At 45.4% G+C, this 17,003-nt stretch overlaps 1 protein-coding gene across 1 annotated transcript in view; it reads right to left on the bottom strand.

Moving 5' to 3' along the window:
- The window catches only part of HS3ST6 (heparan sulfate-glucosamine 3-sulfotransferase 6), a gene marked incomplete at its 5' end in the record, with an annotated part of 119,291 nt that extends 110,431 nt beyond the window's left edge, over window positions 1-8,860 (bottom strand). The window contains one exon of the mRNA XM_084640334.1: window positions 8,469-8,860. Within this exon, the coding sequence (XP_084496460.1) occupies window positions 8,469-8,860 (392 nt within the window). The remainder of the gene's footprint in view (window positions 1-8,468) is intronic.
- Window positions 8,861-17,003: the final 8,143 nt, after the last annotated feature.

Here is a 17,003-nt window from a genome sequence, read left to right as displayed (position 1 = left end):
CAAGTAAACAAAGAGCATAAATTGCAAAGAGTAAATTAGAATTTTTTTTAGTTCTTTCCGTTTTAATAATCTAATCTATAACATAGCTAAGATTTTAATAAATATATTAACTGTAACATTGATTTGATTGTCATAGCAGAAAAATCATGACACTCTACAACATGCAAAATTCACAAATGCATAGAAAATATGAGCAAATGTCACAGTGGCACATTGTTTTGTGTTGAATGTAATTTATTTTGCAATGACAATTATTTAAAACTGTTCCATAATAATTAAGCTAACAGCAGTGCTGTAGCTTTTGCTATTTTTTATAGTAGAGTTTCACAATATTTGAGGTTTTTCTTAAAACTTCAGACCCTGGAGTCACGTAAATACACAAGAATCTGAGTTTTCATATAAAAACAGTAAGTTTTAATCCTTGTGGTTGCAGAGATAAGCTTGAAAACCTGAAGTCCAAAGGTTCAAAAGCCAGAAGGCAAATATAAAAAGAATTCCAAGTGTATTATTTGTTAAATCTCATGATTACATGATTTCTTGGGGCCTGGCTCACGATTTGTGAATGCTTAGGGTCGGCAATACTGTTTTGAACCATTTAAAACCCCATGTCACTTCCCAAAGCTTCACTACATTGCAAATTTGTTTAAAAAAAAATAATTAAAAGTCTTGCGCAGCTGATTGCAAAGAACATAACTTGCTCCATCCTAAGAGTGAGAGCTTTTATCAGGAAGACCATAGCTAATAGCAACACACAGCCTTAATCAGTTTTAACCTGATGGTGTCTATTTAACAACACAGAGAATAAATGGGCCTAATTCCTTTGCAGTTGCACCAGTCTAATGGTGTGATCTAAAGTCTGTTGAAGTGAGTGAAGAGAATTTCATTGACTTCTGTGGGGTTTGGACTGGGGCCAAAACCAGAAGCCACCCCATTAAAGTCAACAGCGTCACACTAGTGTGAAATTGATGTACATAAGATCAGAATCAGGCCCTTTGCCTCAGAGCTGATTATGCTTTAGTTGCAAAGAGTTTTCAAAACAGCAACAGCATAGTCCATCTCAGTCATCATGAATAATGCCTGCCCTGTGATCATCTTAAACATTTTCAAACGTTTCTTCTCCATCCTAGCAGCAGTAAAAGCTATTTTTAATCCCACTTGAAAGCAGTTTGCAAAATGCCAAAAATCTGCATGTCCTGCATCCCGACAGATTGCTTCATAACTACTGTCTAGGCCAAATGACCCAGAGAGGGCCCAATCCTGCAAACACTCATGCATGTGAGGCTCATTTGATTTGGTGTCTGCAGAGCACAGGGCTAAATGTTATGTAACTAACAGCAAGCTAAGAACACAAAAGGGTTGCTATCCAGGTGAGATAATTTTACTATTTCAGCTGAAAGAAAGTTAAATAGTTATTCTACAGACCCAGACAATTTAAGGTGCAAAGCTTAATATTTCTTAATGAGGGGCTAGCCTGATTGACTTTTCTGTCTTTTTGTTTGTGTTTTATATATTTTTTGGATTGTTGTGACCCGATGTGAGGGGTTTGGAGGTCGTGAAGATAGACATTGCTTCTGACATTTTAAAAAATGGGATAAGAAAATGATAACTAAGAAGTGTGCTCCAGAACTCAATTTGTAGGAAGACACTGTGAAAGGAAGACTGCTCTCAAACTTTGAAGATTTGGAAGTTAGTTCATTAGGAAACCAGATTAGCCTTTGTCAACGAATAAAGATAATGCATTAAAGTCAAGCTCCTTGGATGTTTTGTCATCTGATTCCATGTTTATTTTGTAAGATTTCTTTGTCTCTCCCCACCTATATATTACTTAAATGCTTCTGTGAAAAGCTTTCCTCAAGCAAGGACATGAGTTTCATGCCAAAATGCATCTTGGCGATCACTAGGAAGTGAAAATGTCCATTTATTTAACGGATCCTGCTATAGGATGTCTTGATCTGTCTGCACAAATCACAACACATGCAAAAACCCTTGAGGCATCCACTTAACTCTGCTTTTCAACTGCCAATAACATTCTCAGCTAATGTCAAAAGAGCAACACTGGAATCACAGCAGTCTTTTTGTGTATCTTTTCCACGCCCGCGCAAAGACTTAAGGACAACAAGGTTTACCTATAAGAAAGCCTGCCCCAAGAAACCCTGTCTCCCAGCTCCCTTATAAGATTGTTACTTGCCTCTAACAGTGAGACAGAAGAAATGCTTGCAGATGGCAAGGTTTAACTGCCTCTAGTCCCATTCTACACACACACACACAAGTGTGTACACAAACAATATTAATAATTAGCTCCTCCTTTTGGCCTGTGTGTACTGTTTTTGAACAACGGAAAATTAAGAAATACAAAGTTTGGAGGGAGAGGCTCAAATAAATTCAGCGGGTTTAAATTGTTTTATTAAATTGATGGAGACCTAAGGGCACAAGTACTATGCATAACCTCTCTGCGCTACAGCACGGTCCACAGATCAAGCATTTATATTCGTCCACAAGGGCCTGCCAGCTGTTACCATTGCATACACGCAGCCATGACTGTGTGGCTTTGTTATTTATGCCAAAAAAAATTAATGAAGTATGCATTTTTTAAGTTCCTATAAAAATCTGATGTGGGCCAACATCCGCGGTGTGAAATTTTGTGACACAAGAGGCTAATCTTTCAGCAGCTGCATTTTCAGTGTTTGTCAGAGGCAACAAACATGTGATGAGTTATCTAGTGCTTTGGCACAGCACCACACTTATCCTGCCTCTATAAAACTGTGTTCCTTTAGGTATCAAAATACAGGCTGCGGGACGGAGCGGATCGTCAATAAGATGAGGAAATAGAAAATGCACTGCTAGTTATTCGGTTGACAATGAACTGGCTAGTCTGTGCTGTTGCATTCTGCAGGGCTTCAGTGCAGGGAAACTGCTCTTTGCATCAGCTGATTTTAAAAACCTTAACGACCCAGAAGTCCCTGCTATCTAACATAATGTCCCTAAAGATCTAGTCATTCCATTGAAAGTTCCCTCAATTACCCAAAACCCCCATTATCCAAACTTTTCCATACTCTCCCCGTGACACTAGAATCGTTGAGGCCATTCTGTGAAGCAAGGAACTGGGAGATTTTAGAGAATCCGTTTAAGTTATAGCTGCCATGAGGACAAATAAAGATCTAACAATCTGAACGAAAAATCTCAGCACTAGTAACAAACAAACAAAAAAATCAAATGCAACATTTTAGATTCCCCCCCCCCAAAAAAAATCCCTAGTTATACAATCAGAGATGAGCAATTTCTGTTGTATGTTAAATCAGCCACAGCCTTTTACAGCTAGAAATTCTCCACATAAAAGTTTTATTGAATTGAAATATTCTGCAGTTCTTTCTATCCAGCCCCTTTCAATACAGGTTGTGGCCCTGATTCTGATCCCGTTTACATGGCAAGTACAGACTAACTGCATTGGGCCAGACAGTCTGCTGATGTAAATAGGCAGAGCTCCAGTGAAATGAAGGCGTTATGTCAATGCATTACAGTAGCTGAGGCCCTTTACTTCAGTAGAGTTAGGGGATACATGCACCAATCCAAATGAGTGCAGAACTGCCCCCATGTCTTCATGGTTAGCTAGCATCCCTAAAAATATTCCTGCTAGAATTCTAAAAATCACTTGTCAACTTATGTCTTCATGCAATTTGAAGTATTTACATTTTCCCTTTTCTTTATTTCCATAAAGCAGAGAAATAACTACACAGAGAGACAATAAAGTGCTAATATTTAAATTTAAAAAAAAAAAAAACCCTTCTCCTTTGAAAGACAGTGCATTGTTACCCCAGTAGCCAAACTGACTACAAACATCAGCTTTGCTTTCCATTTAGGTTTAGTTTACACAGTGTTAAGTGCAAAAAAAATGGTTTTGCTTTAGGATAATAATTCACTTCATGCTTGGATTGTCCATTAGGTTATTTATGTCATAAACCAGAAAGGAAAGCTGTTTATCCTCACATTATGAGTTAAACCTATAGTAACCAGAAAACCGTCACATTAGATGTTTGGTCGGTTTATGCTGAAGACTTTCGAGCCATTAACAAAGACCCCCACCCCACCCTACCCTTTTCAAAAAGGCAGAGCAGATAAATTGAATTTAAATACACAGTGAAAGACTAACTTAGAATGAATGTTTGTAATCAATTAACTAAACAATGCTTTAAGTGGATAATATAAGATAAACTACTCCACAACTACAACTAAATACTGCTCATTTCAGTACAACAATTGTTCCAAGCACGGGAAACTGAACTATGATTATGAAGAAGGGGAATCTGGAGTTGTACATATTCTAGAGGAATTTTTTTTTTTAATTTACTTAAGGCAAGCAACAACTCTATACAGGTGCCCCAGGGCCCCAATGTGTTGACATTAAAAGCTTTGGTGTAATTTTAGTTTCTTGGCTCATTCAAATATTTAAAAAAAAATGTTTACACCACTTTGAGACAGTCCTAGGAAAAGTTTAAACTTTTATCCACCTTCTCTTTTCACACAGGCACATCTCAACTTTAGCTCAGTCTGACGTTAAATGAAGAAACAACAATGAAAACACATTTTCATATGAAAATAAAACTGGAAAAGCAAAGAGTAATAGAAGAAATATTCTTATACATATTGTTTTGAATGCAGACTTGTTCTACTCTGAATCACAGCGAAGTGTCTTTAAAGATTCTTCTTTACCAGAGAGAAAACAGTCACATCTTTATAGAATATTGCACTCATTTCTGGTATTCAGTTAACGATATAAAAATGTTCTCTACTTGTATTTCCACTGATTCCACAATGCTCAGAACCATTTTAAAACATTTCGTTGGTCTCACCTAAACTCCCTACAAACATTTATATCCCTCAAAATTCACAACTAATGCGGCACGAAGCATATTTACTCATTTTATACCTCTGCGGTACACGCTGCAACTTTCTCTTCGCTCCACTGTAGCCATTTAAGAGTATTCTAACTTCTGTATGGGGTTTCATAATGTGTATAATTGTCATTAAAATGTTTTTCTGGCTGGTTAGATCCACCGATTAGTTTTCAACGAGAAAGAGACGACTGATTATTGTCAACAGCGTAGGAATATATTGAACTTAGAAATGAAATCATAAATCCTTGTAACATTAATACAATCATAAAAATACCTTTGCTGCTCACTGTACTTGAAGGGGCACTAAGTCAACAACTTCACAGCCCAGATGTGGTATTACAGAGCTGCAACTGTGAGGCTAAAGTTACCTCACTTTCCATTCAAAGCCCTGACTTTCAAGGGTTTGTGTTTCAGGGAGAATTATTACCTTAAACCTTCCCCGCGACGGAAAGAAATGTGAAGAAAGATGAAGTAATTGAAAAGAAAAAAATCTTTTTTGTTTTGGTTTAGAAGAGAAAACAATAGCTGAACCGACAGAAAGACAGACAGGGCTCCCCAGTTCATTACTTTCAGATGTTTGAATAAAACAGAGTGACACTTTATCAATCTGCACATGTTGGCTCTCTTCAACCTAACAGGCTAGATTCATTCACTGACTTTGGGGGACTTACATCATGAGTGAATTTGGCCCAGACACTTCCAGTTGGCCAAGATATGAAAGTTTAATAGACAACACATGCACAGTAGCTGCTCTTCCAAAGGTTTTATCGCCTGAAGAGTTCAACTCCATTGAAACCCTTGAAACCAAACAACTCCCTTGAATCAATACGGGTCTGCCCTTTGACACAACGGGCCGGCCGTGACGTATCAAGGAATTCAGACAATAGTTTTTTTCCCGCTTCTCTCCACTGTGCCAATATTTCCAACCCACTGTAAATAAGTGATTCCTTTGATCGATTCAACCATGTCATGCAATGCTAATGGGTACTCAGTCTTTTTTAAACTCCCTAAATGAAACACCATAAAAGGAAATGGGGAAAAATTGCAGGTGTATCAAGGATAAAATATTAAGGGTTAAAACCATAAATCCCAGGTAATTCAGAAGCCAAGTCTCTAGATTCATCAGTCTTTCCTTAACCTACGCCATCTGTCCCAGAACCAGCGAAGCCTGCCACAGATAGGTACAGTATGGTGCGTTAAGAACAGGGGGCCCGATTTGCACAGTTACTGAGCACTCACAACTCCAGCTGAAGGCAGTGAGAACAGCTGGCGATCAACTCCTCTGAAAAATAGACCCAGGGCTTCCTATCATGTAAGATTCACTGGGTTCATGCTGACATTAACCAACAAACTTGCAATGGACTGTTCCCATCCATGCCTGCAATTTAATTTTTGTTTTTATTAAGACCACTGATTGGTCGATCACTGGCCTCCGAATCCCTGAAATAACATTCAGACTCAGGAAACAAGACAGGTTTTGTTCTGATAAACATTTTTGCAGCGAAAGCCAGCCTTGCAACTAGCAGGCATAAAAGGTCATTTTAAGTATGGGTTAGTACTGGAACTTCTGTCAGCCTCCCTTTAAAAAAAAAAAAAGTTGTTTTTAAGTGTTAAGAATAAAAAAAATTAGACGGATTATTATTAATAATTTAGACTGAGAGCCCCCAGCACGTGCTCAGAGCTTTCCAAAGCACACAGGGCGGCACGGGCTGGAACTTAAAGCCTGATCACTGTAAACCTGTTGCTTTGGCACTGGAGCAGAGACCAAGGCATTACCAGATACCCCACCACGGGTCTGACACAGGTTGGCATACTTTAAACTGTATGATGCTGCAGAGAAGTGGCTCATGATTTATTATGCACACGGGGCATTCATTCCTGCTGTGCTATGAAAACGCAGCATCCGCAGAGACCAGAGGAGGTGAATGATTTCCCAAGGAGGGAGAGATTGGGAAAGGCTAGGCACGCTTTTATAAAGGCTGTACATAAAGTCGATTTCTTAGACTTGGCATTTTAGTCACTCTGCTAATAAAAATTAGGTACAGGGTTCCCACATACACACTCCCTGGCATGATTGTTTTTTAAACTAACAGCCCATTCATGCCTTGAAAGATTATTATTGCCTTTTTCTAATGCGGGGAGGGACGGGACAAAACCAATGCAACCCAGGTCATCTTTCCACACCATAACCCCCTCAAAAAGTGTGCATAGAAAATTTTTAAAGAGACAGTAATTAATTTTAGAGGGGCAACCTGGTTTGAGTTGAATGGGAGCAGAGGGCAACCTGAATTGCATGGATTAGGGGGTGGTTAGTCTGGATTGAATTGTTGGGAGCAACAGCTAACTGGGATTATATTAAAGAGGAGTAACCTGGATTGAGTGGATGTGAGCAGGGATGAACACAGATTATACTGGAGTAATCTGGATTAAGTGGGGAGAGCAGGAGTGAACCCAGATTATTTTCAAAAAGAGTAACCTGCATTGACTGGGGGGACCAGGGGGACCCCAGACTACAATAGAGTAACCTGGATTCAGTGGGGTGGGCACAGGAGTGAACCTGAATTACAATAAAGAGGAGTGATCTGGATTGTGGGGCAGTAGGAGTAAACCCAGATTACATTGGACCTGGACTGAGTGCCGAAAAAGGGGGTAACCCAGATTACAACAGAGTAACCTGGATGGAGCTGGGTGGGAGCAGGAGTGAATCCAGATTAGTGACCTGGACTGAGTGCAGGGAAAGGGGGCTAACCTGGATTACACTAAAGAGGAGTCACCGGGGTTGACTGGGAGTGGAAGCAGGAGTGAACGCACATTACACTGGAGTGACCTCGGTTGAGTGTGGGGAAAGGGGGTAATGTGGAGTATATTATAGAGGAGTAACTTGAATGAAGTCCGGTGGGAACAGGGGCAATCCTGGATTACATTGGAGTGACCCGGGTTGGGTGGAGGAGCAGGACTGAAGCCAGGTTACACTGGAGTGACCTGTCTTGAGTGCAGGGAAAGGGGGCTAAACCGGTGTATATTACAGAGGAGTCACTTGGACCGTGTGGCCTGGGAGCAGGAGCGAATCCAGCCAGAACACAGGAGTGCCCCAGGTTCAGCAGGAGCGAACCCGGACGACACTGGAGTGCCCCGGGCTGGGTGCGGGGAACGGGGACTGACCCGGGCTGGGTGCGGGGAACGGGGACTGACTCGGCTACGCGAGCGTGCCCCGGGCTGGGTGCGGGAAACGGGGACTGACCCGGGCTGGGTGCGGGGAACGGGGACTGACCCGGGCTACGCGGGGGTGCCCCGGGCTGGGTGCGGGAAACGGGGACTGACCCGGGCTGGGTGCGGGGAACGGGGACTGACCCGGGCTACGCGGGGGTGCCCCGGGCTGGGTGCGGGGAACGGGGACTGACTCGGGCTGGGTGCGGGGAACGGGGACTGACCCGGGCTGTGCGGGGGTGCCCCGGGCTGGGTGCGGGGAACGGGGACTGACCCGGGCTGGGTGCGGGGAACGGGGACTGACCCGGGCTACGCGACGGAGGAATCCCCGGGGCGGAGCGGAGCGGAGCGGGCTGTCCCGGGTCTCACCTGTACCAGGGCAGCCCCTTCTCGTAGCCGCGGTCGAAGAAGTGGGGCTCGGCGCCCAGGGCGCGCACGGCGGGGTGCGCCCGCAGGAACTCCAGCAGCGCCCGGGTGCCGCCCTTCTTCACCCCCACGATGATGGCCTGCGGGAAGCGCCGGCTGCCCGGCCCGGACCTGCCCCCGGCCGCCGCCGCCGGCTCCTCGGGCCGGTCCCCGGCGGGGTCGCGGGGCGGCGGGCGCAGCTGGCGGGCGGCGGGCGGCAGCGGCTCGCAGGAGCCCGTCAGGCAGTAGAAGAAGTAGGTGCCGAGCAGCAGCATGGGGAGGCCGAGGGAGGCGCGGGGCTGCGCCCGCAGCAGCCCGCCCAGCTGCCCCGCCAGCCCGCCGCGGCTACCGCCCATGGGGCGCCGCTGCCGGGGGCCGGCCAGCGCCGCCCGGCCGGCACATGCTCCCCTCGGCCGCCGCCGCCGCCGCCCCGCGGGCCCGGGCGAGCCTGGCCCAGCGGGGGCCCCCCAGGCTGCTGCCCAGCCGCGGGAGGATGCAGCGCCCGGTCCCGGGGCCAGCGCTGGGCACCGGCGGAGCCACCTCTGAGCCAGCCCCCTTCGCCGCCCTCCTCCTCTGCCGCTGCCCCGCTGCGGGGGGCGGGTCCCCGGCCCCTGCCCGAGGGGAGCCGCTCCGAGGCGGGGAGCCCCGGGGACCGCGGCCGGGCACTCCGCAAGGGCGCGCAGGCGGCGGGAGCTGCTGGTGCGGCGGCCGCTCCGTCCCCTTTCGGAGTCCGCGGCCGGGGCCGGGGCCGGGCGGGGCAGGGGAGTCCCGCGGGTGCCTGACCTGGGCAAAGACGCCGGCGGTGCGGGGCCGGGGAGTTGGCAAAGTCCCTCCCCTTTTGGAGACGGCGCAGGCAGCGGCGGGGCGAGAGGCAGGGACCAGCCGGGCTCCTGACGCTCGGCGGGATGCGCCTGCGAAGCGTCGGGCTGAAGGAGCGGAGCTTGGCACCCACCCCCCGGCCCCCAGCGGCACTCAGCCCGAGCAGGGGGGCGGCCCCGGGGGCGGGATGCCGGGCTCCGGCTGCGGGACACGCACGGGCCCTGCTGGGGCAGCGGCGCGCTAGCCAGACCCAGAGAATGAACCCCTGCCTCTGTCGAGGATCCAGGATGCCAGCCTCAGGCTCTGTCCGGAGTAGGATGGGAAGGTGTGAGCTAGTGTACACAAGGCAGGGTTTTAAACCGGGGGAGTTACAGTTTAGGGGGGAGCCTAGGAGTTACCATGAGCCCTTTAGCAGCTGTTAAATCTACACCCTGCCTTGTCTACACTAGGATTTTGACACCTTAGGCAAGTTAAAAACACACCTTTTCCTTCCCAGGCGAGGCACCAGACTCTAGGAGTGGGGGTGAGGTACGCCCTTTGCCAGCTGACAGCAGAGGAATATTGAGGCTGGGGTCCTGGTTCTGTAGGGGTGTGTTCAAGTAGTGCTTACAGACCTGGTGTCCCCTTTCCTACACCCCAGCCTGGAGCACTCTGCCCCTGAACATCTCTCCAGCCTATCCCCCTCTGCTCCTATTATTCCCAACCTGCCCTGTTCCCCCTCTGTTCCTCACCCCTGTGCATTCAGCTCAGGCTTTCCCCCCTTCTCCTGGGCAGCAGCAGGAGAAACACTGGGAGCCAGAGAAAACCGGTTTGCTCTGTCTGAGATTGTTCTCAATGCCAATACCTGGCACCACAGAGGGCACCAGCCGTGAACTCAGGCTCAGCCCCTGCAGCCCTGGGAGGGAGCATGCGCAGTCAGCTTTGTAGGAGTGGAGCATGCTCAATGCCAGGCAGCATCTGTCAAAGAATTTTGCTGCCATAACATGTAACAAACTTCTCCTGTGTATGTGCAACTGGCAGTTTTCACATGCTACTCACTTGAATAGATTTGTGTGGATTTGCAGAGGGGCAGCAAAAGACACCTGTATGATCCCATGGTGATCCCCTGCCAAATTTCCCATCCCTGCTCCAAAGCATGGAGGGGCTAGCGTTTCTCAAGGAAACATTTGTAATAGTGGTTATCCTGGGCAAAACAGCATATTTCCCCCCATCCTTGTTCTTGGAAATGGCTACGCCATCTTTGCTCAAAAGTTTCCCAAAAAGTTCAGCCTGAGGCAGACACCCAGCTTGGAAAATTTGGGCCCAAATGGTTAAAGTTCTGCAAAGTTATATGCAACTGAAAAACAGTCTTTATAATGGACTCTTATCTATAAGTGTGGCTACCAGCTCAACCAATAATACATAAATATATTGCAAAGTCTTAATATATTATTAATGAACCCTAAAAGAGATGCAACAATAATTATTAAATCAAGCCGCTTCATTAAGTCTGGAAATTAACTTCCAGGATGAATGCTCAGGCCTGCTATTGATCCATATGTGAAATTCTCCATTGAATTAATCTTAGAATATCAGGGCTGGAGGGGACCTCAGGAGGTCACCTAGTCCCACCCCCTGCTCCAAGCAGGGCCAATCCCCACTTTTTGCCCCAGATCCCTCAATGGCCCCCTCAAGGATTGAGCTCACAACCCTGGGTTTAAGCAGGCCAATGCTCAAACCACTGAGCTATGCCTCCCCCATTTATGAATGCAATAGGGAGTTCTCAGTACAAATCCTGAGTAGGCTAACAGAGCCAAAATTTAGCCTATTGTCCATTCATATTTTCCAGGCAACACAAGGAGTTAAATTAAAAGGTGTCTGGTCAGAACCAGCATGGAGCAGGAGGTGCTTGCGGGGCTATGGAAATCTCTAGCTATGCCACATTCCTTCCCCCCGGCAATAGCCACACCTGTATTCACACCGTACACCCTAGTATAATAATCTTATAATAGGCCTTGTGAGGTAACATTTGAAAACTAATAACTCGCTGGTCAACACTATCATGGTGAAATGTATGCAGCAAAACTGGGTGTAAAGTTATGAAATCTCCCGTATCTAATGTTAAAGGCACATGTTCCAACTCATGTAGCACAAATTAAGGCATAACTGGTCAAGCATGTCTTAAAGAAAGGGGTGTAGAGTTACTTCAGTTTGCATATAAGCTGTAAACAGAGTCCTCAGACAGCAAGAGAGAAAAGAAAATCTGCATCTGAGCACACACAAGTGAAAGAAAACCGCATGAAGAATCTTTCCTCACTAGACTCCGTATTTCCTTCTGCTCAGATGGATAGAACTTTATGGGGGGGGGACTGAACTATAAAAGTGAGGGGCAAACACCCCAAGGTATCTCTCTCCCTGTCCATCTCACTCCTTGAACCTAGGAAGACAAAAGAAACAGCGATTGGACTTTGGAGGAGGGGTCCTGACCTGAAAATTTTGGTAAGTAATGCTTTTGAATGATGTGATTAGGACTTTGCCTTGAATCAAGTATAGTTTGTTAAGTTAGGCACTAGGAAATGTTTTGTCTTTATTTTTTGTGTAACGATTTATGACTTTTATGCCTCATTACTTAAAATCCTCTCTTCTTTTGTCAATAAAACTTGTTGTATTATTTAATCCAATCCAGTGTGTTTAAGTTAAACTGTCTGGGTAACTCCATTTAAGGTGGCAAGTTGTTGTGTATTGTTCCCATAGAGGGACTGCAGACCTAATACCTCTGGACTGTCCAGGAGTGGGCTGGACAGTACAGAACATACATTTTTGGACTGGGAGTGTGTTGGGGTCACCCTGCAGTAGTAACCCAGGCTGACGAGAGCCCCAGTGTGGCTAGCAGGCTGCAGTTACACATAGACACTTGGGGACACCTGCATGCTGAAGGCTGTTTGTGAGCGATCCAGGTTGGGATATACAGCAGCGAAACGTTGCAGGGGCCTCCAGTTAAAAGGGGGAAGGCGATGACACAGCCCCTCCCTGGTCTGGATAACACCACAGTATGTCACAGAGGGCTGATTTTCAGGCCTTTTGCAGTGATGAACACCATTCCTGGCTCACCCAGAGAGGAACATTTCTGTTCATTAGCTCAGAGCATATGATCATCTCTTTCTTTAGTGGCTGGCGCCAGTGGATACAAGCACCTGCTATTTACTGAGTTAGGTCCAGACCCTCAGCTGGTGTAAATCCACATTACTCACAAAGCCACTAAGCCGATTTAGACCAGATGAGAATTAGACCCTGACTCAGAAAGCAGCAATTTGTGCTTTTGGCACTGAAAAATTCTGGTTCCTCTCCCAGTGATGACCTTAGTGTTTGAACGTATGCAATCAAGGTGTGCGACAAAACAGGCCCCTGACATGGGCTGAGCACCAAAGTACAACATTATGATGAAAATACCACATCAGCCGTAATGACAACAGCATCTATGGGTGCCACTGAACCATTTGCGATGCATGCAATAGAGGTGGGGCGTTGCGCCAAAAAGCGTTCTACTCATTTTGCAGAATCCTTTCTAGTTCCAACTGCTTCCTTCCCAAGTGAACAGCACACCCACAGCGACAAAAAAAGGAAATTGAAAAGTTTGTCTCTAAATTAAAATGAACATCAAGCAGAGATTGAATACCAATAAAACTGGAAGGTAAAAACCTGTTTTACAGCCTACAATCGATTAACTAAACATGTTTTCATTTTTATGGCACTCTAATTATTGTTTTAAATCACTTACATCATTCAAAGGGATTTACAACAAACTTTTTTTACTGCAGAGTTTCTAATCAAAGGGGGAAATATGCTGTAAATAAACAATAAGGATTGAGATGATAGCCAAATGCCAGGCAATTAACAATCAACACTGAGAAAGTCAATTTTAATTCTACTGCATCAGCTCTTATGTGTAAGTATAAATACAGTGCACATATATATTCAGATTGGGGAAAACCATTCAAAGGTTTATTCAGTTACCTTAGGGCTTGCAAAACAAGTTAAAAGGAAACAATTTACAATGTGGGACTTTTTTTCAAAATCAAATACTTGAGGTGGGTCACATTAAAAATACATTTTTGCAAACCTCAGAGAGAACCAAAAACCTGTCTGCTGTTTTCTCATGGAAAATTCAGTGCATTCTTACTATGCACTTACTTGTATTATATTATTATTTCAATTACAGTAGCAGTTGGAATTCCTAGCTGCAGTAGGGTTTCATTGTGCTATACACTCTACAAACACACAGAGACAGCCCTGCCTTAAAGAACTTACAATCTAAATAGACAAGACAGACAAAGCAATATTATCATCCCATCTATAGATGGGGGAACTAAGGATCAGAGAGGTTCAGTGATTTGCCCAGGGTCACACAGGAAGTCTGTGGCACAGCATAGGTTTCCTGAGTCCTATGATAGTGACTTAAGCACAAGATCTACTGCCTATACATTTCTGGAAGGTTAGGTCCGATTTGTAGAGCCCTCCGCCAATACAAAATTTGTATCCACATCCAATCTGGAAACATAGTTCACAGATATGTGTTCATATCTGTTCATATAAAGCAGATATTTGCAGATTTGCAGGGCTCTACCTATTCACCCTGCTCATCTTCAATAGGTCTGATTTAACTTTCTGAAACACCCCTGGTATTCGATGTATATGTTATATTGAGGTCACTGGAACTACTCTTGTGAATAAGGCAAGCAGGATTTGAATCAAGTTGTTCTAGGGATTGCAACTTTTGCATGCTGCCTCCTGGAACAGCAGGGTAAGGGCCTGTGTCTTGGTGGAAGCAATAAATAACAATACTTAGTACTTATGACAAGATAATCTAAATGTGCTTTACAATCTAGGCATCAAACATCCCCGTTTTCCAGATGGGGAAACTGAGCCACGCAGAGAGGCAAAGGGATTTGCCCGAGGTCACGCTGGAGGTCAGTGGCAGATCAAGAAAAGAACCCAAGACTCCTAATACCCACCCACTGTCCTCTCCACCAGACCTCCCCCTTGTCTGCCACAGCAGCTATCATGTAGTGAGAAACACCTTATATTGAGATTTATACACATCATTTGAGCTTCCCAGGTGCTGCTTAAAGTTTCCCTCTTCCAAAGGCCTGATCCTGTGCATTGCTGGGTGCCCTTAACTCCCACTGAGTCACAGGGCACTCAACAGCTGGATGGATCAGGCCCTAAGTTTGCAATATGCATGGTATTCTTGTCAAGTCATGTCATGTCGAAAAGGGTCATGGTGTAAGGAGCTTTCTGCTACATTCTTTTTCTGTGGGATCTCAGCACCTGTTGAGATGGGGTACATTTCTGCATTGATACCGGCTGAGAAATCTCTCAAAACACACACACACTCTCTCTCTCTTTCTCTCTCTCTGTGTGTCTTTTCCAGAGCACTACTCTTTCACTTGTGAAGTTTACTCAAGCCTGCACAGTGTACTGACACTGGGAAGAAAAAATACAACCCAATGGAAACAAGCCAACACCTTATTTATGTGACTTGCCAGTGAGAATGAACCAATGTACACCGGAGAAAGAGTTTTGTTTGAAGGTTAGAATGTGACTGGATGTCAAGTGACTAGTTTCTATACTACTGCCCTCTTCTGGATGGGACTGGAACTGCTGGCCTGTGTGTCATAGGTCCTATACTGCTAACGGCTCATAGAGATTTTCCTTTAGCTCTGGTGGTAGAGGCTTTGGCTTCTAGAGTAAAAGAATCCAAGTTACATCCTCACTGTGACTGCAAAGTTCCAAATGGCCAAGGCATGCAGCACACTGACAACCATAAGTGCATAATGACAGGTTTCAGAGTAGCAGCCGTGTTAGTCTGTATCCGCAAAAAGAAAATGTGTTAGTCTCTAAGGTGCCACAAGTACTCCTTTTCATAAGTGCATGGGTAGCCACAGATCTGCTACCATGTAATTGACCTTTTCTAATGTGATCTAAATACCTTTTAAAAAAAAAAATCTAGCCCCAAATACCCAAATCACTTTTGAAACGGGAGCGTAGGCTCTTTTGAAAATTTTACCCTATATCTGTCAGAGTAATTTGGACCTTCAACGGGGAGTTTTAGGGTTAATATGCACCCCAAATTTGCTTGACAATGGGAAAATGTTGACCCAGTGCGTTCAGCAACTTTTTCCTTTCTTCACCCCAGGCACATTTTATCACTGGAATTGAAATAAAACTGCCGCAAACTAACTTACTAAATTAAATATGTCTGTACACATCTCCACCCCAGGCCCTCAGTCGTAGACTATGGAGTTTCATCTAACTTTATGGAAACCCTGGCTACTTAACTGAGAAGCACACAGGTCCTTCCCTCCGTCTCTTTCTGAAACGCTGCCATTTCAGTCATTTCCAATTTTGTAGTGGGCCGTTTTTAGCTAAAATGCAGGGCCTGACAGGCAGGCACAAGATTAAGCTGATAAGGAATCTCAATCAGGCAGAGAAGCAGTAAGACGATCTTTTGTTCCAGCGGAAACCACCCTATTAATGCTCAGATGATTCTACCCCCTGAAGCACCCAAAAACTGCACTGGACATGTCAGCACTGCGAGCCAAGTCATAGCTGGAGACGTCTGCAGGTGATTACCAGATGCTGCTGTTTCTAAATAGAACTGGAGGATACAGTTTGAGGGGCTGGAGAAGAAACAGAACAGCACAGTGGTGACATTGACAACCCAGACTAAGAAATCACAGAATGTGAATCAGAATAAATAATAATACTGTACATTTGGTCAGTGCTTTCCATCTAAGGATCTCAAAGCGTTGTACAAGCTTTAATGAACCGTCTGGGGAAGGTAGAATATTTGTGACCTGATGGGTCAAACAGAGTCCTGTTCCAAGGGGAACTGTTCTCAGGCATCAGAGGGTGTATTGGATTGGAGGAGGATTTCATTGGCAGTTGCGTCAATTTATGCCAGGGCTTCAATCTGGCCAAGTGACTTTAACGTAATCGTATCTGCTCACCGGCTGAATTTGGCCCACAAGCCCTTTTCCATCTTTAATTCCCAAGAGTCTGTTCACTGTCCCCATTTGAAGTGAGTTTAAAACATTGCCTGGTGTCTCTAAACGCAAGTGGTGGTCTCATGGTTGGTGTTTTACCTGAATTTCGATTGCAAGCAGTTCAGGGCAGGGACCTGGTCTTTTAAATGTTTTGCCAAGCCCTGTGTGCGCTTACAGCTCTCTGTGAATGAGAACTATGGGGGACATGTCCACGAGAGTTGGGGTTTCTATATCAGAGCACCCTAATGCCAGGAGAGCCTTTTCTAACACAGGTTTCAGAGTAGCAGCCAGACGTTCTCCCACTGCCGGAGAAAGAGGGAGAAATAGCGCCCCCTAGTGTCCTAGTTGAAGTAGGAGGCTCAGGGACATCAGCGGCGATTCACTGCTAAATTAGTTGGTAGATTTTTAGCAAGGAGGGCATAGATGCTACAGGGAGAACAGATTAAACCTCCCGATTCACTACACTAACATCTACAGGCAGGGAAAACAAGACATAAAGATTAAGACAAGGACGTGAGTCTGTTACTGGGAGCACTTTAATAAACAGAAACTAACTCTGGATATACAGCACAGTGCCAACAGCGTTTGCCAGTTCTTGTTAGGCTCACATAACTCTGATTCACGGGAAGCACAGGCATCGTTTAGACTAGAGGAT

Source organism: Lepidochelys olivacea (genome assembly GCF_965140295.1).
Source record: "Lepidochelys olivacea isolate rLepOli2 genome assembly, chromosome: 10".
In the NCBI taxonomy this organism is placed as follows: domain Eukaryota; kingdom Metazoa; phylum Chordata; order Testudines; family Cheloniidae; genus Lepidochelys; species Lepidochelys olivacea.
The sequence above is the reverse complement of the archived record's forward strand: the minus strand, read 5'-3'. Positions and strand labels throughout refer to the sequence as shown.